This window comes from Ornithorhynchus anatinus, chromosome 12 (genome assembly GCF_004115215.2).
Source record: "Ornithorhynchus anatinus isolate Pmale09 chromosome 12, mOrnAna1.pri.v4, whole genome shotgun sequence".
Classification (NCBI taxonomy): domain Eukaryota; kingdom Metazoa; phylum Chordata; class Mammalia; order Monotremata; family Ornithorhynchidae; genus Ornithorhynchus; species Ornithorhynchus anatinus.
The window spans coordinates 5,886,619-5,913,571 of NC_041739.1; the positions used below are offsets into that span (position 1 = coordinate 5,886,619).

General features: G+C 53.9%; 1 protein-coding gene across 2 annotated transcripts in view; it reads left to right on the forward strand.

Moving 5' to 3' along the window:
• Positions 1–9,033: 9,033 nt before the first annotated feature.
• Positions 9,034–26,953, forward strand: part of ASB5 (ankyrin repeat and SOCS box containing 5) — a 36,182-nt gene continuing 18,262 nt past the window's right edge. The window contains exon 1 of one of the 2 annotated variants that reach the window (XM_001506092.3): positions 9,034–9,335. In XM_001506092.3, coding sequence (XP_001506142.1) covers positions 9,140–9,335 — 196 coding nt within the window. In that variant the 5' untranslated portion in view covers positions 9,034–9,139. Of the gene's footprint in view, positions 9,336–26,592; positions 26,888–26,953 lie in introns of those variants that run through there. The other variant, XM_007668028.4, reaches the window with a different exon arrangement.

Here is a 26,953-nt window from a genome sequence, read left to right on the forward strand (position 1 = left end):
CCCCTCCGGCCCCGCCCCCGCCGCCGCCGCCGCCCGGCCAATGAGCGGAGCCCCGCCCCGACGCGCCCCGCCCACCGAGCCGTCGGCCAATCAAAACGCGGGGGCCCGCCCCCCACGGCTGAGCCCCGCCCCCGCCGCCGCCGCCCGGCCAATGAGCGGAGCCCCGCCCCGCCCGCCGAGCCGTCGGCCAATCAAATCGTCGGGCCCCGCCCGCCAAGCCCCGCCCCTCCGCCAAGACCTTTCCTTCCCTGCATAATCAATAATCATAATGATCATAGGGTTTATTAAGCGCTTACTATGCGCGGAGCGCTGTTCTAAGCGCTGGGGGAGATCCAGGGTCCTCAGGTCGTCCCACGTGGGGCTCACACACTTTTAATCCCCATTTTCCAGACGAGGGAACTGAGGCCCAGAGAAGTGAAGTGACTCGCCCACCGTCACACAGAGCTGACAAGGGGCAGAGGCAAGATTCGAACCCATGACCTCTGACTCCCGAGCCCGGGCTCTCTCCGCTGAGCCACGCTTGAATAATCATCGTGTCTGTTAAGCGCTTCCTACGTGCCGAGCACCGTTCTAAGCGCTGGGGGAGATACAGGCTCATCAGGTCGTCTCACGTGAGGTTCACAGTCTTCATCCCCATTTTACAGACGAAGGAACTGAGGCCCAGAGAAGTGAAGTGACTCGTCCACCGCCACACAGCTGACAAGGGGCAGAGCCAAGATTCGAACCCATGACCTCTGACTCCCGAGCCCGGGCTCTCTCCGCTGAGCCACGCTTGAATAATCATCGTGTCTGTTAAGCGCTTCCTACGTGCCGAGCACTGTTCTAAGCGCTGGGGGAGATACAGGCTCATCAGGTCGTCTCACGTGAGGTTCACAGTCTTCATCCCCATTTTACAGATGAAGGAACTGAGGCCCAGAGAAGTGAAGTGACTCGTCCACCGCCACACAGCTGACAAGGGGCAGAGCCAAGATTCGAACCCATGACCTCTGACTCCCGAGCCCGGGCTCTCTCCGCTGAGCCACGCTTGAATAATCATCGTGTCTGTTAAGCGCTTCCTACGTGCCGAGCACCGTTCTAAGCGCTGGGGGAGATGCAGGCTCATCAGGTCGTCCCCCGTGGGGCTCCGAGTCTTCATCCCCATTTTCCAGAGGAGGTCACCGAGGCCCAGAGAAGTGAAGTGACTCGCCCAAGGTCACACAGCAGACACGTGGCGGAGGCGGGATTAGAACCCAGATCTTTCTTAGCCCCAAACCCGGGCTCGGTCCACTAGGCCAGGCCGCTTCTCCCCCTACCTCCCCTGCGGACTCATTCATTCACTTGTACTGAAATAAATTAAGTCGTAATTAATAATGGGGTCTGTTAAACTCTGTGCCGGGGACCGCGCTGGGCGCCGGGGTGGAGACCAGCGAATTGGGTTGGACACGGTCCCAATCCCCATTTCAGAGATGAGGCGACCGAGGCGCAGAGAGAAGCCAAGCGACTTGCCCAAGGTCACAAGAGGCCGAGGACGGGATTAGAACTCGGGTCCTTTGACTGGCAGGCCCGGGCTCCGTCCGCCGATCCACGCCGCTCGGCCTCACTCGGGCGCTTCCCCCATCCGCGGCTACTATTTGCCCCTCAGCCCCCTGCTACCTGATCATCTTTCGGGGGTTGGGGGGGGAGGCCTCATTTCTGCGTGGCTCGGTGGAAAGGGCCCGGGTTGGGGAGTCAGGGGTCACGGGTTCGAATCCCGGGCTCTGCCCCCGGTCAGCTGGGTGACTGTGGGCGAGTCACTTCTCTGGGCCTCGGTTCCCTCATCTGGAAAATGGGGATTAACCGGGAGCCTCACGGGGGACGACCCGATGACCCCGGACCTCCCCCGGCGCTTAGAACGGCGCTCGACGCACAGTGAGCGCTTCACAGGTACCAACATTATTATTATTATTATTATTATTATTATCATCGCCTCGTCTGCTATTATTATCCCGTTTAGACCGTGAGCCCGGCATTGGGCGGGGCTGGCCCCTATCTGTTGCCCGAACGGTCCATTCCAAGTGCTTAGTACAGTGCTCCGCACAGAGTAAGCGCTCAATAGATACTACGCCACGAACGAACGAGTGCTTATTACTTGCTCAGATGAATCCCTCTGAATTCTCCGTGTGGCTGAAGAGACGGCATAAACTCCAGTAACCGCCTCGGCCTCCTCGCTGACCTCTTCGTTCCTCTGCTGCCCGGTTCGCTGCTGGGAAGCGGCGCGGCCCAGGGGCAAGAGCCCGGGCTGGGGAGCGAGGGGTCGCGGGTTCGAATCCCCGCTCGGCCACTCGTCAGCCGTGGGACTGTGGCAAGTCACTTCACTTCTCTGCAACTCAGTGACCTCATCTGGAAAATGGGGGTTAACCGCGAGCCTCACGTGGGACGACCCGGTGACCCGGTGTATCTCCCCCAGCGCTTAGGACGGTGCTCGGCACATAGGAAGCGCTTAACGGATACCACCGTTCTTCTTAGTATTTATATATTTCTTAATATATCCCCATATATTATTATTATGTGGGGATAATAATCCCGTGGGTATTTGTGAAGCGCTTACTAGGTGCAGAGCACCGTTCTAAGCGCGGGGGGAGACGCAGGGGAAATCAGGTCGTCCCACGTGGGGCTCACGGTCTCCGTCCCCATTTTACAGACGGGGGAACTGAGGCGCCGCGAAGTGAAGCGACTCGCCCACGGTCACACCGCTGACAAGTGGCAGAGCTGGGATTTGAACTCATGACCGCTGACTCCAAAGCCCATGAAGAAGGTGAAGATGGGGATGAAGAACGTGAGCCCCCCCCGAGGGACAACCTCGTTACCTTGTACTCATCCATTCAGGGGTATTTCTTGAGCGCTTACTATTCATTCAGTAGTATTGATTCAGCGCTTACTATGCGCAGAGCCGTGGACTAAGCGCCCGGAATGGACGGTTCAGCGCGGCTCAGTGGAAAGAGCACGGGCTTCGGAGTCGGAGGGCATGGGTTCGAATCCCGGTTCTGCCACTCGTCGGCTGTGTGACTGTGGGCATGTCGCTTCACTTCTCTGTGCCTCCGTTCCCTCGTCTGCAAAATGGGGACGAAGACCGTGAGCCCCACGTGGGACAACCCGATGACCCCGTATCTTCCCCAGCGCTTGGAACGGTGCTCGGCACCTAGTAAGCGCTTAACAAATACCAACATCATTAAGCCCCTCTCCTCCAAGAGGCCTTCCCTCGTTAAGCCCTCCTTCCCTTTCCTCCTCTCCCTTCCTCACCGCCCCGACTCGTTCCCTTTGTTCTTCCCCCCCTTCCCAGCCCCGCACCGCCGACGTCTCCGTCCGTCATTCATTTATTTATAATAATGATAACGTTGGTCTCCGTTAAGCGCTCACTCTGTGCCGAGCACCGTTCTAAGCGCTGGGGGAGATACGGGGTCATCGGGTGGTCCCACGGGAGGCTCCCGGTCTTCATCCCCATTTTCCAGATGAAGGAACCGGGGCCCAGAGAAGTCAAGCGACTCGCCCACGGTCACACGGCTGACGAGCGGCAGAGCCGGGAGTCGAACCCGTGACCTCTGACTCCCGGGCCCGGGCTCTTTCCACTGAGCCACGTCTATATTAACGTCTGTCTCCAACATCTAGAGCGTAAGCTCGCCGGGAGCGGGGAACGGGTCCGTTCATTGTCGTATCTCGCGCTCTCTCCCGAGGGCTCAGTCCAGTGCTCTGCCCAGAGTAAGCGCTCGATGAGTACGGTGACATAATCGGGAACAGAATCGAATCATCGGAAAGGATCAATCAGTCTCCTGAAGGGGGAGGCGTTTGGGGACACAGAACGTATTGTTATTAATAGAGGAAGCAGCGTGGCTCAGGGGAAAGAGCCCAGACTGGGGGGGGTCGGAGGTCATGGGTTCGAATCCCGGCTCCGCCGCTTGCCGGCTGGGTGACTGTGGGCAAGTCGCTTCGCTTCTCTGGACCTCAGTTCCCTCATCTGGAAAATGGGGATGAAGACCGTGAGCCCCACGGGGGACAGCCTGATTCCCCCGTGTCTCCCCCAGCGCTTAGAACAGCGCTCTGCACATAGTAAGCGCTCAACAAATGCCAACATTAAATAGCAACAACCTGATCACCTTGTATCCTCCCCGGTGCTTAGAACAGCGCTCTGCACCTAGCAAGCGCTTCACAGATACCAACATCATTATTCTAGCAAGCGCTCAGTAAATACCATTCATTGATTGATTAAACTGCTCTATTTAGAGTAAGGGGTGTGGGACCCTCCATCTCCCCCCTCCTCCTCCCTACCCTACCTAGAGAAGCAGCGCGGCGTGGCGGAGAGAGCCCGGGCTTGGGAGTCAGAGGCCGTGGGTTCTAATCCCGGCCCTGCCACTTATCAGCTGGGTGACTTTGGGCGAGTCACCTCACTCCTCTGGGCCTCCGGCGCCTCATCTGCAAAATGGGGATCAAGGCTGTGCGCCCCACGTGGGGCAACCCGATTACCTCGCATCTGCCCCGGTGCTTAGAATAGTGCTTGGAACACAGTGAGCACTTGGGAGATACCACCATTATTATTATCATCATTATGGTTATTACCCCTCAGACCCTGCTTCCATTAAACCCAGGAGATGGATGAGTAGATGGAGGCCTAAGCCTCTGCACTCTCATCAGCCTTTGCAGCTTTGCAGACCGACCCGTCACCGGCCAGTGACGGATGTAGCAGCGAACCGCTCCTATGGATCCTATTTTGATTCCAGTGCTTTTTATTCATCTTTACCTTTTCCATACTTGAGTCCCGAAGAAGCTCCGGATCGAGAACGGGCCCCAAGTCGGCAACCGTTGATTTTAAAGATGTCGCGTGGAAACCTGCGTCTCGGCAGCCCCAGGGAACGTGATAGAGAGGGTGGCGACGCTGAGGATGACGATCGTAAGGATAATCGTAAGGATAAGAGTAGTAACGATCACGTTGAGAGGGTGAGCCCTAGGTGGGACGAGGTTACCGGGTCCAACCCGATCATCTCGAATCTCGAGGAGCAGCGGAAAGAGCCCGGGCCTGGGAGTCAGAGGCCGTGGGTTCTAATCCCGCCTCCGCCACTCGTCAGCTGGGTGACTTTGGGCCAGTCGCTTCGCTTCTCCGTGCCTCATCTGCGAAATGGGGATTAAGACTGTGAGCCCCACGAGGGACAGCCTAATTACCTTGTATCTACTTCAGCTCTTAGAACAGTGCTTGGCACACAGTAAGCATTTAATAAATACCGGCACCGATATCATTACCCCGGCGCTCAGGACAGTGCTTCACAAATACCATTTAAAAAGATAAAGATCGGTGGCCTAGTCGGGATTAAAGAATAGATGGCCCGACCCCCAGACCGTGCTCCTTCCGTCGGACCCTACCGCCGTCCCAGGTCACCCCAGATTCACTTCGCACCTCAACGGACGAGTGGCGGAGCTGGGATTAGAACCCGGGTCCTCCGGCTCCCGGGCCCGTGCTCTCTCCGCTGAGGCCTGGCTGCTTCTCTAGGCTACCCTTCGGGCTTGAATTGGGAGGGAAATAATAAGCCCAGAAAGCAAAATGGCTTCCGTGGATGGACCCTGACGGTCGCGGAGGGGGTTATTCACGCTAAAGGCATTTACCGGTGAAGAGGGAGCCGGGTGAAACTCGAGACGCCGGGCCGTGACGGAAGCGGAGCTTATTTGTTTCTGCTCGTAAATCACCCAGGTGGAAGCGAGCGTCGGGTGACTCAGAGAGCTCACCCTCCACCCCCCTCGGCCCCCCCCCCCCCCAGCCCAGCTCTTTCCCGCAGAGCCGATGATATCCTCAGTTTGGATTCGGCCGTCACCGGGGGCCAACTGCGGGCCGAGGAGGGAATCATCCCGGACCAGTGTGGCGAGCTAATTCTCCGAGCACGTGGCTAGCGTCACCTCCGAGTAGAGGGAGAGCCGATTTCTACAGCCCGGGATAGGAGTCCTCTCGCTCCCATCTTCGTTTCCCAGCGTGGGAGTATTTTCGCCCCCGGAAATGTGCCCTATTGCCTTTGGAACGTCTCTGGGAATCCCCGAGGAGGCTCGGCGGACTTCGGCCCGATCCAGACTTGGGTTACGGGAAGACCTAGAGGGGCAGATGGGTTGTCATGGCGCTCAACACGGTACTCGGCACGCAGATCCGCCGAGGTTGATCGATCCGACCTTCGAGCGCTTAGTAGGGTGCTCGGTGCCCAGTAAGGGCTCGGTGAATACCGCTGGTTGATCGATCGATTCAGGATCGAGGCGAACGCTATTAAATTATATAACCTGAGGCCTGAGCCCTTCGTGAGCAGGGATTGTCTCTGTTGGTTGCCGAGTTGCACTTTCTAAGCGCTCGGTGCGGTGCTCCGGCCCCAGGGTCAGAGGTCACGAGTGTCGGAGGTCATGAGTTCGAATCCCGGCCCCGCCACTCGGCAGCTGCGTGACTGCGGGCAAGTCACTTCACTTCCTCCGTGCCTCGGTTCCCTCATCTGGAAAATGGGGATTACCCGCGAGCCTCACGTGGGACGACCCGATCACCCTGTATCTCCCCCAGCGCTCAGAACGGTGCTCGGCACAGAGTAAGCGCCTTACAAACGCCAACGTTATTAGTGAGCGCTCAGTGAATACGACTGAATGGATGAATGACTGGCTACACTTTCACCTGACACTCCCCTCGGTGTGTATCGTGTGTGTGTGAGACATTCATTTTTCCACCGCGATGCTCTGATGGTGAAATCCAATCCGTTGCACAGTGGTATAGTTATATAATCGTATACAGCTGTATCTAACTATAGTTGTATAGCGCTCTCCCAAGCATTTAGCACAGTGCTCTGCACCTATTAAGGGCTCAGTAGGTACGGTTGATTGATCTCTGGAGCACCTACCGTATGCAGAGCGTAGTACTAAGTAATAATAATAAGAATGATGAGGGTATTTGTTAAGCGCTTACTACGTGCCGAGCACTGTTCTGAGCGCTGGGGGAGATACAAGGTAATCAGGTTGTCCCACTTGAGGCTCGCCGTCTTAATCCCCATTTTCCAGATGAGGTCACTGAGGCCCAGAGAGGTGAAGTGGCTTGCCCAAGGTCACACAGCAGACACGTGGCAGAGCCGGGATTCGAACCCACGTCCTCTGACTCCCCAGCCCGGGCTCTTTCCGCTCAGCCACGCGGCTTCTCGTCATCCGGTAGAGTTAGTGGACGTGATCCCTTCCATCGAGGAGTTTACAGTCTAGAAGAAGCGGGCGGGCCATTAAATCCCGCCTCTGCCACTCGTCGGCCGTGTGACTGTGGGCGAGTCACTTCACTTCTCTGGGCCTCGGTGACCTCATCCGCAAAATGGGGATTAACTGTGAGCTTCCCGTGGGACAACCTGATCTAAGTAGACTGAACTATCAAGATGCATGAAAAAGCCTGGAGATCATCCATGAGCAAGGGGAATAAACCGAGCATATTCTGGAAGCCAGATATCAAATTTTCAGTTTGAGATCAGCGCTATTAATGCATTTCTCACCCACGGATGGGTCACCGCTTCCGGGCTTGAAGATGTGGCTGCGGGAAGATCAAGTGGAGAATTAATCAATGCACTAAGTAATTAATAGCAATCCATTCCACACCTTCCCATTAAAGATGACCTTTGATTTAGCAGGGGAGTGTGATATTTGGCGGCATCGGCTCATTCGTTATGAATTCGTTACCTTTGTTTTTATCCTTTGTATCAATCGGTCCACAGCGGGGGCCTGGGAGTCGCAGGACCTGGGTTCTAGTGCTGCTCAACCGCTTGCCTGCTGCGAGACCTCGGGTGAGTCACCTACTTAACTTCTCTGGGCCTCAGGTTCCTCATCTGTAAAACGGAAATTCGATATCTATCCTCGCTCCTGTTTAGACCGTGAGCTCCAGGTGGGACGGAGGCTGTGTAGGATCTGTTGGCGCTTAACAAATAGCAACATCATTATCTGTTTATCGCCTTTTTACCCTCGTGCTTAGTTCACGTTCGGTACATAGGAAGTCCTTAATTCAGTTCAGCCGTTTATTTATCGGAGGCTTACTGCGTGCAGAGCACTGAACTAAGCGCTTGGAAAGTTCAATTCGACAACGGAGACAATCCCTACCCAACAACGGGCTGATTATTTGTCAAGCCCTTACTGAGCGCCGAGTAGCATATTAAGCGTTAAGGAGAGCGTATCCAAGATGCACATTTTCTGCCCTAAAAGAGATTGCACCTGAATGTGTCCACGTTGGCCATGATCTGAGAAGCAGCGTGGCCTAGTGGATAGAGCATAGACCCGGGAGGCAGAAGGACCTGGGTTCTGATCCTGCCTCTGCCTCTCGTCCGTTGTGTGAACTTGGACACGTCACTTCGTTTCTCTGTGCCTCAGTTGCCCCACCTGTAAAATGGGGATGAGGAATGGGAGCCGCGCGTGAGAAAGAGACCCACAGACTTCAACCTGCTTCGACACCTATCGGAATCCCCCCCTTTCCACACAAGCCACAAGCTTAATCCAGGGCGAGAATAAAAACGACGGCGCGGACCCTCGTAGCGTTCCTAGCAACGATCGCCGAGTCAGCTATTGAACGGAACGATCGAATTCTCGTATCGAATTAGGGATGGGATTATCGTCCCGCCTCTGCCGCTCGTCTCCTGCGTGACCTCGGGCGGGTCACCCCGCTCCTCCGCGCCTCGGTTCCCTCGTCGGCAGAATGGGGATCGAGACTGTGAGCCCCAAGGGGGACAGGGACTGGGTCCGACCGGATTAGCTCGTGTCTGTCCCGGTTCCTGGTACAGTGCCTGGCCCTTAGTAAGAGCCGAACAACGATCGGAGCTGCCGCTATATTTCAACCGAGGGCAGGATGGAGACGTAAAGGCGGGGTGTCTTTTGCGTCGGCGGGGGCGGTGGTCGGGGGGAGGAGAAGACCTCTTGGGGAGGATGGAAAGTCAGGAGGTTGGGAAACAGGGCACGTGACGCTCCTTCCCGGCCCGGCCAATGGGAGCGGGGAAGGAACTTATATGGGCAGTATAAATATCCGGAGCCCGCCAGCGTCTTGACCAGCTGCTGTTTTCTTTCTCCGGGACCAGCTGTCCCGGGGAGAGTCCGGCTGGACCCGGGGGATCTCACCGTCCCCGACCCCCGGCCGTGAGAGCCTTCGGATCCCGCGGCCACGATGTCGCTGGTGGAAGAGAATCGTCCCTTCGCTCAGCAGCTCTCCAACGTCTACTTCACCATCCTCTCGCTGTTCTGCTTCAAGCTCTTCGTGAAGATCAGCCTGGCCATCCTCAGCCACTTCTACATCGTCAAAGGGAACCGCAAGGAGGCCGCCCGCATCGCCGCCGAGTTTTACGGGGTGACCCAGGGGCAAGGTACGTGGGCCGTTCGGCTCTCCCAGCCCTTTCCGTCCCCCTCCTCGGCATCTCCCGCCGAGGAGGGTCTGGGGCCGAGGCCAGAGGGAAGCGGCCCGGCACAGAGAACGGGCCTGTGAGGCGGAAAGGTCACGGGTTCCGATCTCGGCTCCGACTCCCGTCCGCCGCGTGACCTCGGGGCAGTCGCTCCGCTCCTCTGTGCCTCGGCTGCCTCATCTGGAAAATGGGGATCGGGACCGTGAGCCTCACGTGGGGCGGGGACTGTGTCCGACACGATGACCCCGTATCTACCCCGGCGCTCAGTTCGGTGCCCGGCACGTAGTAGGCGCTTCACAAAGACCACAGTTATCGTATTTGTCGTTGCTCTCTGAACCGCTACGAGAAACAGCAGTGGTGTTCCTTACACGTTCACTATGTGCCGAGCGCTGCGCTGAGCCCCGGGGAGATGCCACGAGATGGTCAGATCAGACCCGATCTCCGTCCCGCCCGGGGTTCGTGGCGGAAGAGGGAGAGTTGGAGAAACCGAGGCGCAGGGCGATCGAGCGGCTGGACCGAGGTCACGCGGCGGGCCTGTGGCCGGAACCTGGGTCTCCCGACTTCCAGGTGGGTGGTTGCAGAAGGGAGCGCCGAAGGATAAGCTTGGGGGTTGACGTAGACGGTTATCGATCAATCGGTGGTGTTTATTGAGTGCTTACTTGGTGCAGAGGTGGTATTCGTTAAGGGCTTACTATGTACTAAGCCCCGTTCTAAGCGCTGGGATAGGTACAAGGGAATCAGGTTGTCCCACGTGGGGCTCACGCTTTTCCCCCATTTCACAGATAAGGTCACCGAGGCCCAGAGAAGTGAAGTGACTTGCCCAAGTCGGGGGGGGGGGGGGTGGAATCAGCACCCACGTCCTCTGACTCCCAAGCCCGGGCTCTTTCCACTAAGCCACGCTGCCTCTTTAATGACGATGGTATTTTTTAAACGCTTACCCTGTGCCGAGCACTGGTCTAATCGCCGGGGTAGATACCAGGTCATCGGGTTGTCCCACGTGGGGCTCACAGTCTTCATCCCCATTTTACAGCTGATGTAGCAGGCACAGAGAAGTTAAGGGGCTTGCCCAAGGTCACGCAGCGGACGAGCGGCAGGGCCGGGATTAGAACCCACGTCCTCTGACTCCCGGGCCCGGGCTCTTTCCACTCAGCCACGCCGTACTGTAAGAACCATCTTGCGGGAAGCTCCAGGGGAATCAGAGAACCGGAATGCGGCTCTTGCAGATCAATCGCTTCGTGGTATTTATCGAGCGCTTAACTGTGTGCGAAGCACCGAACTAAGAGCGTGGGAGAATACACTCTAACAGGGCCGATTCTTGGCCCACGGAGAGCTTACGTCCGCAGCGGGGAATTTACGGACGGGGTTAACCGTGCCCGTTGGTAAAAAGGATTTCTTCGGCCTCCCGTGGGGCGGTAGGAGAGGAGGGAAGCAGGCTGGCGTAGCGGGTGAAGCCTGGGCCGGCCACTTTTCTGGCTGTTGGACCTTGGCCAGCTCACTTCACTTCTCCGCGCCTCAGTTGCCTCATCTGTAAAATGAGATTAAGACTGTGAGCTCCACGTGGGACAACCCGATCGCCTTGTAACTACCCCAGAGCTTAGAACGATGCTTGCCACGTAATAAGCGCTTCACAGATGTCGTAATAATTATTATTATTCTCCGGGCCTCGGTTGCTGGCTCAGTGGCTCAGTGGAAAGAGCCCGGGCTAGGGAGTCAGAGGTCATGGGTTCGAATTCCGGCTCTGCCCCTTGGCAGCTGTGCGACTGTGGGCAAGTCGCTTCACTCCTCTGTGCCTCAGTTGCCTCGTCTGGAAAATGGGGATTAAGACTGGGAGCCTCACGGGGGACGACCCGATGACCCTGTATCTCCCCCAGCGCTTAGGACAGTGCTCTGCCCATAGTAAGCGCTTAACAAATAACAATATTATTATTGTAGATTAGGGACTGAGACTGAGCTCCACATGGGACAGGGACTGTGTTTAACGCGATTTTCTTCTATCCACCCCAGCGCTCAGTAGAGTGGCCGGCACATAGCGAAGGCTTAGCAGACACCGCGATCGTTATCGTTATCGTCACTTTTAGTCTGCTCTGCGGATATCCACAGCCCTCTGATCAATCCCAAGGGCTCCTGTGAAAAGGGATCCGACGAAGCCTTCCGGTTCTCCGCAGACCTAAAGCTGGGCTTTTAATTGTCCACTTTCTCATTACAATCGATAGCAAATGGATCCATCGGTCTCCCGGATGAGTGAGTTGAAGGGTTAGGGGAAGGCGTCCCAGATCCCAATCTGACGACCGAATAAAGATGCGCCCTTTTCCGGGAGCTGTCGGCCGGGCCTCTCCGGAGTGGGCTCCCCACACCCTGGCCAGCTGCCTAGACCGTAAACCCGGTGCGGGCAGGGAATGTGTCCGTCAGATCGTCCTTCCGTACTCTCCAAATGCTTAGTACGGTGCTCAGAGCACGGTCGGCGCTCAATAAATACGACCGACCGTCTGAGGGGCCGACTGCCTTCGCAAGAGGGGACACGGCCTAACGGAAAGAGCACGGTACCGGGGGCCAGAAGGCTCCACCGGCCTGCTGTGTAACCTAGGGCAAGTCACTTGAGCTCTCCGGGCCTCAGTTTCCTCCTCCGTAAAAGGGGGGGGGGTGTCAAGATAATAATAATGTTGGTATCCGTTAAGCGCTTCCTATGTGCAGAGCACTGTTCTAAGCGCTGGGAGAGATACAGGGTCATCAGGTTGTCCCACGTGAGGCTCACAGTTAATCCCCATTTGACAGACGAGGGAACTGGTGCACAGAGAAGTGAAGTGGCTCTCCCACAGTCACACAGCTGACGAGTGGCAGAGCCGGGATTAGAACCCATGACCTCAGACTCCCAAGCCCGGGCTCTTTCCCTCGAGCCGCACTCTCCCTCTGGCTTAGAGATGGGGAGTCCTGCGTGTCACAAGGACTGTAGCCGTTCCGATCGGCTCGTACCTACCCCAGCGCTTAGCACAGAGTAAGGGCTCACTGTTTTCCTGTTTGAAATTTGGGGTGAGGGTTTGTCCAGACAACGGGAGAACTGGATCCCTGAGCCCCAGGCGGGCAGAAAGACCAGCCAGAGTGGGCAGAGGGCAATCATCAGTCAGAAGGACCTGGGTTCTGATCTCGGCTCCGCCACGTGCCTGCTGGGTGACTTTGGGCAAGTCACTTAACTTCTGTGGGCCTCAAGGGACCTCATCTGTAAAATGGGGATTAAGGCTGTGAGCCCCATGCGGGACAGGGACGGTGTCCAACCTACCCCAGTGCTTAGAACGGTGCACATAGTAAGCGCTTGACAAGTACCATAATAATTATTATTAGCATCTGGTAATTCCGTTGGATTAGACCCTCCCAAGTGCCTAACGCAGTGCTCCCTAAATGCCGCGGATGGATCGCTGGGTCGACGGGGCGGGGGGAGAGGGTGAGGTCCGTGCCGGAGAGCGAGGCCGACGAGAAGGTGGCGACGGGCTCCCGGGGCCATGGAGGACTTTGTATGTCACCCCGGGCCGAGATTCTTGATTCTATTTATTTGCCATTGTTTGAATGAGACGTTCTTCGCCTCGATTCTATTTATCGCCGTCGTTCTCGTCTGTCCGTCTCCCCCGATTAGACCGTGAGCCCGTCAAAGGGCAGGGACCGCCTCTATCTGTTGTCCATTTGTCCATTCCAAGCGCTTAGTACAGTGCTCTGCACATAGTAAGCGCTCAATAAATACTGTTGAATGAATGAATGAATGAATGGATGAGAGCCGGCGTGTCCGGCGACGCAGGTCCCGGGGTGGGGCCTGAGGGTCGCCCCTACAATGGAGGGGCTTCGGAGGGCAGAGGCAGGAGGGTCTGTGAGGAAGGGGGGCGGACGTGGAGAGCCCCGAGGGGACAGAGCGTGGAGCTCTGGGCAGAACTCGCCTTCGTGAGGGAAAGAGGTGGGGCGCTGAGGGCAGAGCTGACCCTCAAGAGGCAAAGAACTGGGGGACGGCGGGCAGAGTTGGGCTTCGTGAGATAGATTCATTCTTTCCATCATATTTACTGAGCGCTTTCTGTGTGCAGAGCACTCTACTAAGCGCTTGGAAAGTACAGTTCGGCAACAGGTAGAGACAATCCCTAGCGAACTTGTAGTCTAGAGAGGGAGACAGACGTTTACGAATATAACTAAATTACGAAGGGGGTCATCTTCCCCAAACAGGTGGAAGGCTCGTCCCCAGAGCGAAAGGCTGAAAGTGGCAGCGGGAGGGAGTCGGGTCGGATCGGCTCGGGGGCGTTCGGCGTCGGAATGATTGTCCGAGGGACCCGCGGACTCTCTTTCTCGGAAGGCCTTTTAAAATGGGAGGGGATTCTCCTTTCTGGTGGCCCTTCCAGGACTCGGCGGGCTCTCAGGATGCCTTCCTTCCTTCGATCGCTCCATCGCATTTAAGTGAGCGCTCGCTTTGTGCGGAGCACTATACTAAGCACTTGGGCGAGTACAGTACAACAGTAAACGGACACTGTACAGAAATGGTGCAGAACAGAGAGGGAGACAGACACTGATATAGATAAATGAATTCCTGCCTGACGGGTGGACTCAGCCTGGAGCTGACATAATCCATTTCCTCCTAAGGGAGCTGGCCCATCTCTGGCTCCGACACCCCTACTAATGGCTCCCGCGGTCAGTGGAACGTATCGAATGCTTAATGTGTGCAGAACACTGTGCTGAGCGCTTAGCATTAATCAGTGGTATGCACTGAGCGCTTACTGTGTGGAGAGAACTGTTCTTAGCGCTCGAGAGAGTAAGCTCATTGCGGGCAGGGACCGTGTCTGTTTATTGTTCTGTCGTACTCTCCCAAGCGCTTAGTACAGTGCTCTGCACACTGAAGGCGCTCAATAAATCTGATCGAATGAATACAACAAAGCCGGTAGGCATGATCCCTGCCAGTTTGGAGGAGGAGCTTAATACAGTCGGTAAATTCTCCTCGCTTCAGTTACCTCGTCTGTAAAATGGGAATAAAGACTTTGAGCCCATACAATAGTAATGTTGGTATTTGTTAAGCGCTTACTCTGTGCAGAGCGCTGTTCTAAGCGCTGGGGGAGATACAGGGTGATCAGGTCGTCCCACGTGGGGCTCACAGTCTTGATCCCCATGTTACGGATGAGGGAACTGAGGCTCAGAGAAGTGAAGTGACTTGCCCAAAGTCACACAGATGACAAGTGGTGGGGCCGGGATTAGAACCCATGACCTTTGACTCCCAAGCCCGGGCTCTTTCCACTGAGCCACGCTGCTTTGGGACCGGGACTATGCCCAACCCGGTTACCTTGTAATAATAATAGTAACGGTATCTGTGAAGCGCTTACTATATGCCAAGCACTGTTCTAAGTGTCTGGGTAGGTACGAGATACTCAGGTTGTTCCATGAGGGGCTCACAGTCTTAATCCCCATTTTACAGTTGAGGTAACTGAGGCCCAGAGAAGTGAAGCGACTCGCCCAAAGTCACACAGCTGACGAGTGGCAGAGCCGGGATTAGAACCCACGACCCACACTACCCCAGCTCTTAGAACAGAGCGGGCACGTAGTAAGAGCTTAACAAATACCGCTACTGTTATTATATTATTATTATTAGACAAAATCGCCGCCCTCAAGGACTTTCAGTCTAGCGGAGGAGGGAGAGGAGGTGAGAGGTTTTGAAGCCCAGCCCCGAGCGGAACCCAGAGGAGCGTTCCGGGACTGGAGGTAGACTGAAGTCTCAGAGAGGGCAGGGAACTCTCTCCCAAACGCTTCGTATAGTGCTCGGCACCCAGCAGGCGCTCAGTACGTAATAATGTTGGTATTCGTTAAGCGCTCCCTACGTGCCGAGCACTGTTCTGAGCGCTGGGGTAGACACAGGGGAATCAGGTCGTCCCACGTGGGGCTCACGGTCTTCATCCCCATTTTCCAGATGAGGGAACTGAGGCACCGAGAAGTGAAGTGACTCGCCCAAAGTCACACAGCTGACGAGTGGCAGAGCTGGGGTTCGAACCCATGACCTCTGACTCCAAAGCCCGTGCTCTTTCCAGTGAGCCACGCTGCATCCCACTGCCTGCCTGCCTGGCCCCGCAGCGCAGGATGGCAGGAGAAGCGGCGCAGTTTAACGGACAGAGCGCGGGACGGAGAGTCAGACCTGCATTCTAACCGGGCTCCGCCACCTGCCTCCTATGTGACCTTGGGCAAATCACTCAACTTCTCCTCCCCTCAGTTGCCTCCTCTGTAAAATGGGGATCAAACACCTTTTCACCCTCCCTGTTAGATCGCGAGCTTCATTCGGGACGGGGCCGATTCTCACCCGATCATCTCGTAGCCACCTTCAGTGCTTAGTGCCGTGGTTGTGGCAGACACCTCGACGGTTATCATCATTTCCCTTTTTTGACATCCAAACCAATATCTCCTTCCCACTCGTCCAACTGTATTATCTTTTATTTCTGTCATCTCTTCATAGGGACCGTAGGACCTATATAAAATACTTAAATTAAGTCTTTAGACATTGTCCTCTGCACAAACGGAAAGTGAGGAAGCATCATGGCCTAGAGGTGAGAGCATAGCTCAGGGAGCTGGAGGTCCTGGGTTCTTATCCCGGCTCTGCCATTTACCCGCTGCGTGACCTTGGGCAAGTCACCTAAGTTTTCTGCACCTCAGTATCCTCCTCTGTAAAATGGGGATTAAATACCTTGTCTCCCTTCACTTTTCTGTTCCTCGGTTCCCGCATCTGCAAAATGGGGATTCGGGATCTGTTCTCCCTCCTTTTTAGACAGTGAGCTTCAAGTGGGACCTGATGATCTTTGATTTACTGCAGCGCTTAATCCAGTGCTTGACTGTAGTAGGGGCTTAACGGATCCAGATGATTAATTATTATAAATGGAACCAAGTTCAGACTTCACTCTGGTCCCTTCGCTTCTGAGGTTCCCAACCCCCTAGCCTTCTGGACCGCTAATCACGCCATGAGAGGCAGGTGACGGATTTGGCCCAAATCAGCAGAGAGCTCTCGATTTTCTGTCATTTATCGTCCGTCCCAAATCGGTCAGAGTTGGAGTTTCTCCCCCACCGCTCCTCTCCCCACTAAGCACCGTACTAAGCGCTGGGCTAGAGACGGGTTCATCGGATCAGACCCAGTTCCTGTTCCACGTGGGGCTTCCGATGACTGTAAGCTCGCTGTGGGCAGGGAACGTGTCTGCTGATTCTTCCACTGTACTCTCCCAAGTGCTTAGTACAGTGCTCTGCGCACCGTAAACTCTCAATAAACAGACTGACCGACCGAGGGAAAGGAAGTAGATGTTTTTCTCCAGGTCCTCTTTGTTACCTAATCCCATCCGACTATGACACTGATGTCAGCTATTGTCGGGGAGACTGCAGGGCCCGAGTTCCGTCCTCCGTGCCCAGCCTAAAAAAGGGGGCAGTTCTATTTTATAAGAGTTACGTAAGTGCCCTGCCTCACCCTGGGTAGAGGAGCCAGTCTCTGGGAAACGAGAGGCACGCGAGATGGAATTCCCACTCCCCACCCTCTCTGCAACACACATTTCTGGGAAGCAGAGTGGCTGAGTGGATCGAGTCCGGGCCTGGGAGTCGGAAGGACCTGGGTTCCAATCCCGGCTCTACCGCTTGTCTGCTTGGTCGAGACACTTCACGTCTCTGGCCTCAGTTACCTCATCTGTAAAATTGGGGTTAGGACCGTGAGCCCTATGTGGCACAAGGATTGTGTATGTGCAACCCAATTATCTCGTTTCTACCCCAGCGTTTAGTACCGTGCCTGACACATAGTAAGCCCATAACGAATCCCGTGATTATCCAACGCTTAGAACCGTTCTCGGCACACCGTAAGCGATTAACAAATACCATCGTTATTACGATGATGAATTTTACTCCTAAGTGTTTGGCCAGGGACAACGGAAGTGAGGCAGGTTTTCTCTGCCCTCTAGGAGCTCACAATCTATTGTTCTGTGTTATAAAAAAACTTTTAGATGTCTTTGGTCCTTCCCTAGTAACTTAAGACGATCAGTCCACTGTGTTAATTGAGGGCTTATTAGGTGCAGAGCACCGTACTAAGCAGTTGGGAGGAGACAAAATCAAATCGATCCCATTTATTGAGTGCTTACTGTGCACCGAGTAACGATTTAAGCGGTTTGGGATGAGGGCTTATTGGTGCAGAGCACCGTTCTAAGCAGTTGGGAGGAGACAAAATCAAATCGATCCCATTTATTGAGTGCTTACTGTGCACCGAGTAGCGATTTAAGCGGTTTGGGAAAGTATAATATAGCAGAGTCGGTTGACAGGTTCCCTGCCCACAAGTAGCTTACTGTCTAAGAGGGGGATAGGAAACCAAGAATTAGTTTACCTACACTAATAAAACTTGAAAGATCAATTCTGGCAAAATATCAGTTCCCCAAATAGCTCTCTCTAGTTGGTCTCGTGTCTAAATCTTCTTTCTCGGATGTCTTTAGGGCCTCGCGTCCACAGTCCCGGAACTAAAACAGGCGTTCGCCTCGAATCAATAATCGCTTCACCCGAACGGATGAAAAGACAATGGAAAGAACTTCTATTTACCAAGGGCCTTTACCGGCTTCGGCATCTGTTAAAGTGTCGTGCACTTAGATGTGACCTTAAATCTAGGAATTATCTGTCAGCTTGTTGAATAAAAATAAGCTGTCCTTCAGACTGGTCCCAGGGCAGATCAGGTGAGGGTTCGTGTTTATGGTCTTCTTATGCAATAATCCATCGTGTGATCTCTGGGGATGGTCCGGGGCAAGTGGAACACGGGGAGCGTTTATTTCTAGATGTCAAACGTGCACATATATGCACAGTGAAAGCTTTGTTATTATTATGTTGGTATTTGTCAAGCGCTTACTATGTGCAGAGCACTGTTCTACGCGCCGGGGGAAGATACAGGGTTAGTCACATTGCCCCACGCGAGGCTCACAGTTAATCCCCATTTTACAGATGAGGTAACTGAGGCACAGAGGAAGTGAAGTGACTCGCCCACAGTCACACAGCCAAGTGGCAGAGCCGGCATTCGAACCCATGACCTCTGACTCCTAAGCCCGTGCGCTTTCCACTGAGCCACGCCGCTTCCCAACAAACACCCTCTAGACTGTACGCTTCTTGAGGGCAGGGAACATATGTATCAACTCAGCTTTAGTGTACTCTCCCAAGTGTTTAGGGCAGAGCTCGGGACACAGTATGCGCTCAATAAATGCAATTTACTGATCGACTGATTGACTGGGAATTGTAGGTGCCGGTTTATTTAGTAGGGCAGATAGCCAAGGAAAGAGACTAGCCAAATATCCAGAAGCGGGATGACCTAGTGGAAAGAGTATGAGCCAGGGAATCAGAGGACCTAAATTCTAATCCTGGCTCCGCCTCTTGCCTACTGTGTGACTTTGGGCAGGTCACTTCACTTTTCCGGGCCTCAGTTTCCTCAGCTGTAAAACAAAGGTTAACTCCCCGTTCTCCTTTCTAGTTGGACTGTGATCCCCATGACGGAAAGGGAAGGTGCCCGCCCTGATTATATTTTATCGACCCCCGCAGTTAGTTGAGTGTCTAGCACATAGTAGACACACGTGAGAAGCAGCGTGGCGCAGTGGAAAGAGCACGGGCTTTGGAGTCAGGGCTCATGAGTTCGAATCCCAGCTCTGCCACTCGTCAGCTGTGTGACTGTGGGCGAGTCACTTCACTTCTCTGTGCCTCAGTTCCCTCATCTGTAAAATGGGGATGAAGACTGTGAGCCCCACGTGGGACAACCTGATTCCCCTGTGTCTACCCCAGCGCTTAGAACAGTGCTCTGCACCTAGTAAGCGCTTAACAAATACCAACATTATTATTATTAGTAGTAGTAGTAAGGACTTAACATATAACACAATTATCATTGATAGAGCTGTCCTGCAGCTAGCGCTGCACAGTTCCACAGGAGGCTTGGTAAAAGTCTCTGCGGGAGTCAGGGGATGGGGTACACGATGGGGTACAGGTGAGCACTGGCTAAATCACATTTGCATCCCGCCCGTACCTCGTCGTACTCTCCACCTTTGAAAGTGTTAATGTACGGCACGTTCTATTAGACTGTAGGCTCCTGGAGGGCAGGGGATGTGTCTATCAACTCTGTTACGTTGCACACTCCCAAGCACTTTGCAAAGTGTTGTGTACATAGTACTCAAAAAGCCCGCCTTTTCTCTTCTCCCGCTCCCTTCTGTACTGCCTTGTCTTGCTCCCTTTATTCATTCATTCTTTCAAGAGTATTTATTGAGCGCTTACTATGTGCAGAACTGTACTAAGCCGCTTGGAACGTACAAATCGGCAACAGATAGAGACAGTCCCTTCCCTTCGACGGGCTCCCGGTCTAATCGGGCGGGACGGACAGACAAGAACGATAGCAGTAAATAGAATCGAGAGGATGAACGTCTCATTAACAAAATAAATAGGGTAATGAAAATATCTTCCCATTCCCCATGCATTCGTTCATTTATTCATTCAATCCTATTTATTGAGCGCTTACTGTGTGCAGAGCACTCTACTAAGCGCTTGGGAAAGTACAGTACAACAATAAACAGTGACATTCCCTGCCCACAACCAGTTTACAGGCTAGAGGAGGGAGAGAGCGATAAATCCAGCGCTTAGGTCCATACCTGGAATATATTTATTTTTTTAAAGGAGTCTGTCTCTCCATCTAGACTGTAAGCTCGCTTTTGTTCGGGGAAAGCGTCTGTTAGATTGATTGTTCTATTGTACCTTCCCAAGCTCTCAATAAATACTGACTGTCTGATTGACGAATACCGTCGACTGGTCGGTTGAGTGATTCACGAGCTGTTTCCTCCGATCGGTTCTTGCAGACAGAACCTCTGATAAGGTGGTCTGCCAGTCTCCCGGCTCGGTGAAATCATAACTGGGGAGTAGAGGTGGACGCCGAGAGGGGTCTCGTCCGTGCCGCTGCCCCTTAGGGGGATGGAGAAGAGGTGGAGGGGGCTCGGGGAGGGGTGGTATTGAAGGAGGGGGTCAGAGAGGCAGCAATAAGCAATTTGTGGGCAGGGACTGTTGGCATAATGTACTCTCCCAAGTGTTTAGTACAGTGCTCTGCACACAGTAAGAGCTCAAGAAATAGGATCGGCTGACAGACTGCAGGAGGGGTAGGAGCCAGGCTCGCCGGAATGTCCCTCGTCCCTCTTCCGTGGCTCCGCCTTCTTGCTGCTAAACTCGTGGCTTTCCTTGTTTAGGCCGCTTAGACAATGGAAGTTGGGAAGAGCAGCTTATCTGCTCACCTAAGAGGACTTGGCCAAATAAGAGGGTTGTCGTTCAGGAGAATGGACATCCTCCAGGGAACCGGATCGAGCGCATCAACCCCAAATCGTTAAACTACTAAAGCTCTCGGAATGGGACGAAGGCGTTCAGAAAGAGGAAAGAACGGGACTTGAATCGATATGAAGGTGCCCCTTTGGCTTGGAGGACTCCCTCTTGGGCTCGTTTGGTTAAAAGGAATCAGCGTGGCCTGGTGGATAGAGCCCGGGCCTGAGAGTCACAAGGGCTTGGGTTCTAATCTCTGCTCCACACAGATCTGCTGTGGGACCTCGGGCGAGTCACTTCACTTCTCCGGGCCTCATCTGTAAAATGGGGATAAAGACTGTGAGCCCCAGATGGGACTGTGTCCACTCTCGTTACCTCATGTCTACCCCAGCGCATCGAACAGAGCCCGGGACGTAATAAACGTTTAACAAATGCTACGCTCAAAAAAATCCAAAAAACAGGAAGCCATCGGAGAAGTTCAGGCCATCTAGGGACAGAGGGATCCGTGATCCGTCTACTTTTAAGGATCCATTAACGAGCTGACGGAGCCTGGCTTTCTGAGCATCTCTTCTCTTGGATGTTCTCCACGAGAGGGTAGGAGTGAATGTCGGAAACCGGCGCACACTGGTGAATTGGCAAATGAAAAAAAAAAACAACCGAGAGGCACCTGTTGTACACCATTCATCCCTCCGAGAGCGGGGCCAGCGGAGACTAAAATGGTCAGGGAACAGAATGATGGGGATTGGGCGTGGAAAGGGGGAGAGTGAGGATTAAAGGGAAGATTATCCGCCTCACATTGAGTCCTGGTCGCCGGTGCCCGCTACATTTAATTCCCCCCAGCTGTTGTCTTTAGCGCGATGGAGCCCCAAGGGTTTCTTTCCATGTACGGACCGCAACGTTATTTCAGTTGCCGAGCGGCGGGTAAAGGGGGCTAACCTGAGTTGGGGGGAAAAGGGAAAGAGGGAGAGTAAAATTAAACCCAAACACAGTCAGCGTGTGGGCCGGGATGGCCACTCTTTATTGTCGTATCGTACTTTCCCAAGCGCTCAGTACAGTGCTCTGCACGCAATAAGCGCTTAGTAAATACGATCGAATGAGTAAACGAATGTAAGAGCCCGGGCTCGGGACTCCGAGGGCCTGGGTTCTAATTCTGGCTCTGCTACACGTCTCCTGTTTGACCTCGGGCAAGTCGCTTAGCGTCTCTGTGCTCGGTTTCCTCATCTGTAAAATGGGGATCGAGATTGTGTCCCTAATTTTATTACCCTCTTTATTTTGTTAATGAGGTGTCCATCCCCTTGATTCTATTTATTGCGATCAAGTTGTCTTGTTTTTGTCCGTCCGTCTCCCCCGATTAGACGGTGAGCCCGTCAGTGGGCAGGGATTGTCTCTACCTATTACTGAATTGTACATTCCAAGTGCTCAGTGCAGTGCTCTGCACATAGGAAGGGCTCAGTAAATGCTATTGAATGAATGAATTTGCTCGCATTTATCCCAGTCAGTCAGTCATTCGTATTTATTGAGCGCTTACTGTGCAGCAGCGTGGCTCAGTGGAAAGAGCATGGACTTTGGAGTCCGAGGTCATGGGTTCGAATGGTGGCTCGGCCACTTGTCGGCTGTGCGACCGTGGGCAAGTCACTTCACTTCTCGGTGCCTCAGTTCCCTCATCTGGAAAATGGGGATGAAGACCGTGAGCCCCACGTGGGACAACCTGATTCCCCTGTGTCTACCCCAGCGCTTAGAACAGTGCTCGGCACACAGTGAGCGCTTAACAAAGACCAACATTATTATTATTATGGAGCGCTGTACCTAACGATTGGGAGAGGACAATATAACAATAAAACAGACACGTCCCCTGCCCACAACCAGCTTACAGACTAGAGGTAGCATTGAGCAGTGATTAGTTGAGTGCCTGGCACGTAGTAAGCACTAAACAATTACCTTTTCTTTTTTTTAAAGCAATAACCCCCCACACCTAGTCACCGGCCCCTCAGTCTGCTCAAACTCCGGGCCAGGGCTGAGCGTGGATCAGACAAGCAACTACTTGGGTCGCTCAGTGGTTAGAGCTCCACTGGGAAATTCTTCATAGTGGGTAATATTCATTTGGGATCGCTTACTGTGCCAAACAGACAGTGATAACTCTAATAAATGAGGTATTTGTTAAGCTCTTACTATGTGCCAGGCAAAGCAGCGTGGCTCGGGGAAGCAGCGTGGCTCAGTGGAAAGAGCCTGGGCTTCGCCGTCGTAGGTCATGGGTTCGACTCCCGGCTCTGCCGTCTGTCAGCTGTGTGACTGTGGGCAAGTCACTTCACTTCTCCGGGCCTCAGTTACCTCATCTGGAAAATGGGGATTAACCGTGAGCCTCACGTGGGACAACCCGATGGCCCTGTATCTCCCCCCCAGCGCTTAGAACGGTGCTCTGCACATAGTGAGCGCTTAACAAATACCAACATTATTATTATTGTACTAAGCACTGGGGGAGACACAAGCTAATCAGGAGAGACGCAGTCCCTGTCCCGCATGATAGTCTAGCAGAGAGGGAATAAAACACTGATTATTATGGAGACAGCCCAGTGCTTAGTGCGGTTTTTGGAACAGAATAAGTGCTCATCAAATACCACTATTATTATAGTAATGATAATTTTTGTCTCTATGGATATTATTCTTATTGTCATCGAGGAACAGTGTGGCCTAGTGGAAAGAGCACAGGCTTGAGAACCAGAGGTCGTGAGTTCTAATCCCGGCCCCGCCACTTGTCAGCTGTGTGACTTTGGGCAAGTCGCTTAACTCCTCTGCGCCTCAGTTACCTCATCCGTGAAATGGCGATTGAGGCTGTGAGCCCCTCGTGGGACGACCTGATCACCTTGTATCTACCCCCAGCGCTTAGAGCAGTGCTTGGGACATAGTAAGTGCTTAACAAATACCATGATTATTATTATTGTTATTATCATTAGTATCACTCCTCTGCAAATTCGGGAAGGGGTAAAACACCTCCGGGCTATTCCCCGGCTTCATCCCTTGGAAATAAGCCCCAGCCGGGGATGGAGAGGTGAACTTTGACCATTTAGAAGAGATTATTTATAGCACTGAATAGGGGAAAGAATCTTTCTCTCAAGAGGGTGTTTGATTTACCTGGCATAGTGTCCCAAGAGCCACTTTAAATACCCCTGGGGCCCCAGGGGCTCAAGGCCAATGAAAGGAAAAATAACGCTAATAGATTGGAGCATCTCTGTGCTCTCCCCCTTCCCTGGATGCAGAGGGGCAAATTTCCTGCATTCCAACTACAGTCGGATGACCGGGGCTTAATCTCCCCCGCGGAATCGTCTCAGCCACCAACGCTGCCCTCGAGCCCGGCGGGCAGCCGGCCACGGTGGAGCCGGGGAGCGGGGAGGATGGACGGGATGCCGACTTTCTTTCCAAGCGATTTCCGGAGAAGCAGCATGGCGTGGTGGAGAGCGCACAGGCCTGGGAGTCAGAAGGACCCGGGTCCCGATCCCAGCTCTGCCACTTGACGGCCGTGTGACCTTGGGTAAGTCACTTCACTTCTCCGTGCCTCTGTTGCCTCGTCTGTAAAATAATAATAATGGCATTTGTTAAGCACTGTGTGCAAAGCACTGTTCTAAGCGCTGGGAGGGATACAAAGTCATCAGGTTGTCCCATGTGGGGCTCCCAGTCTTCATCCCCATTTTACAGATGAGGTAACTGAGGCACAGAGAAGTCAGGTGACTTGCCCAAAGTCACACAGCTGACAAGCGGCGGAGCTGGGATTAAAACCCATGACCTCTGACTCCCACCTCCGTGCTCTTTCCGCTGAGCCACGCTGCTTCCTTGAATGAGGATTGAGGCCGGGAGCCCCACGTGGGACAGGGACTGGGTCCAACCTGATTCGCTTGTATCCCCCCCCCAGTGCTTAGTACAGTGTCTGGCACAGAGTGAACGCTTAACGAATACCAAAATTGCTATTATTACTATTATTCTGTCCTCGCTCACCGGTACGGGACTTGAGTGGATGGGAATCTTTCTTCTCGGTTGGGCAACCGCTTCTCAAACCATCGCCCCGACGGGCCGGCCCAAAGCCCAGCCCAAGGCAACAACAGTAAGAAGAATCGTGTGTGTGGTTTGTTGTTTTTAGGGTATTTATTAAGTGCTTATTATGAGCCAGGCACTGTTCTAAGTGCTGGGGTCAATGCAAGCGAATCAGGTTGGACACGGTCCATGTCCTACATGGGGCTCCCAGATTTAATCCCCATTTTCAGGTGGGGTAACTGAGGCCCGGTGACCTGCCCAAGGTCACGTAGCAGACAAGTGGCAGAGCCGGGATCAGAACCCCAGGCCCCTGCTCCATCCACTGGGCAACGTTACTACGTACCAAGCACATACTAAACACTGGAGTAGACGCAAGCTGATCAGGTCGGACACAGTCCCTGTCCCACCCGGGGCTCACAGTCTAAGTAGGAGGGGGTGCAGGTTTTTGATCCCCAATTTACAGATGAGGAAACCGAGGCCCAGAGAAGTGAAGCGACTTGCCCGAGGGTGCACAGCACACAAGTGGCAGAGCTGGGATTAGAACCCAGAGCGGCAGCATGGCGCAGTGGACAGAGCACAGGCCCGGGAGTCAGGTCAGGGGTTCTAATCCGGGCTCCGCCCCTTGTCTGCTATGTTACCTCGGGCAAGCCGCTTCACTTCTCTGGGCCTCAGTTACCTCATCTGGAAAATGGGGATTGATCCTGAGAGCCCTATGTGGGACAACCTGATTACCTCGTCTCTGCCCCAGCGCTTAGTACAGCGCCTGGAACATAGTAAGCACTTAGCAAATACCATTATTATTATTATTTTAAGGTCCTCTGACTCCCAGGTCGGGGCTCTTTCCCTCGGAGCCCAACTGCTTCCCACCTGCTTCCCCCGTTCCAAGTTGACAATAGGGACCGAGCTGTTCAGAAACAAGACAGCTGGCAGTTGGACTCCAACCCAGTCTAAAATAGGCTCCTTACTGGTTTCAAAGATGGAAAGGGCAGAGGTTAATCCCAGTGGGTCCCCGATGAGGGGGTGGGGTGGGGATACGGGGGGGGCGGGGACGCTGAGAAGATGGCTCCATTGATCAAGGCTGACATTTTCCAGGGCTGCTCTTTTAAGAGCCATTTCACTTTGGCCCAGACAAATGCTGACAGCTTCAAGGTGCGAGGTCGTGGCAGAACTTAAAGACTTTCATGGCTAGATGTGGCCCAGTGGATGGCGCGCGGGCCTGGGATCCAGAAGGTCGTGGCTTCTAATCCCCACTCCTCCACTTGTGACCTGGAGCAATCCACTTCACTTCTCTGTGCCTTAGTTCCCTCATGTGTAAAATGGGGACTAAGACTATGAGCCTCATGTGGGGCAAGGACCGTGTCCAACCTGATTAGTTTGTATCTACCCCAGCGTTTAGCACAGTGCCTGGCACATGATAAGGGCTTAACAGATACCCCAGTTATTATGGCTATCGTTATTACACAGTAAATGCTTAACTAGGACCAAATTTATCTTTGAGAAGCAGCTTGGAAGAGTAGATAGAGCCCAGGACTGGGAGTCAGTGGAACCTGGATTCAAATCCTACCTCCCTCTCTCATCATCTGTGTGACCTTGGGCAAGCCACTTAATTTCTCTCCACCTCAATTCCCTCGTCTGTAAAATGGAGATGGAGACTGCGAGCCCCAGGTGAGACATGGACTGTGTCCAACCTGATTAGCGTGGATCTAAACACAGTGTATGTGTTTGGCAGGTGCCATTAAAAAAAAAAAAAAGGCACAGCTAGGTTCCCTTCCATTCAAACTGAAAAAAAACCCCACTTTGCACACTTTCTGCCTATATCATGTAAATAGTTAAGTCTCCTGCCGCAGCTTCTTGATTTTAAAAATAGAAAATGCCAGGGTTTCTGTTCCTTCCCCTCCACCCGGCACTCAACAGCCCAGCTTCTGGGTGAGGCTGAATAGATTTCCGTGTCAGGGCCGGTCTACGGGAAAGCACACAAGCTCCTTTGTGAAAAGCCAAAGGGAAAGGAAAAGGAGTCGGGGATCCCGGGCCCGATGCCGGGCCCGACTCGAGCACCTGCTCCGACGACGCTAGGCCCGGCGCGGGGGCAAACGACCGCCCCGTTATGTCCGCGGATATCGCCCTGAAGGGGTCCTGCCCGAAGAGAAGGTTAGAAAGGAGAGAGGAGACCCCGGCCAAAAGAAAAGCCAGCTGGGGTGTTCTGACTAGCCAAGGTGAGTGTCCGCAGCCTCTTCTCCGGATTCCGGTGGCCCTAAAAGACGCTCTGCCGACCTCGTTCG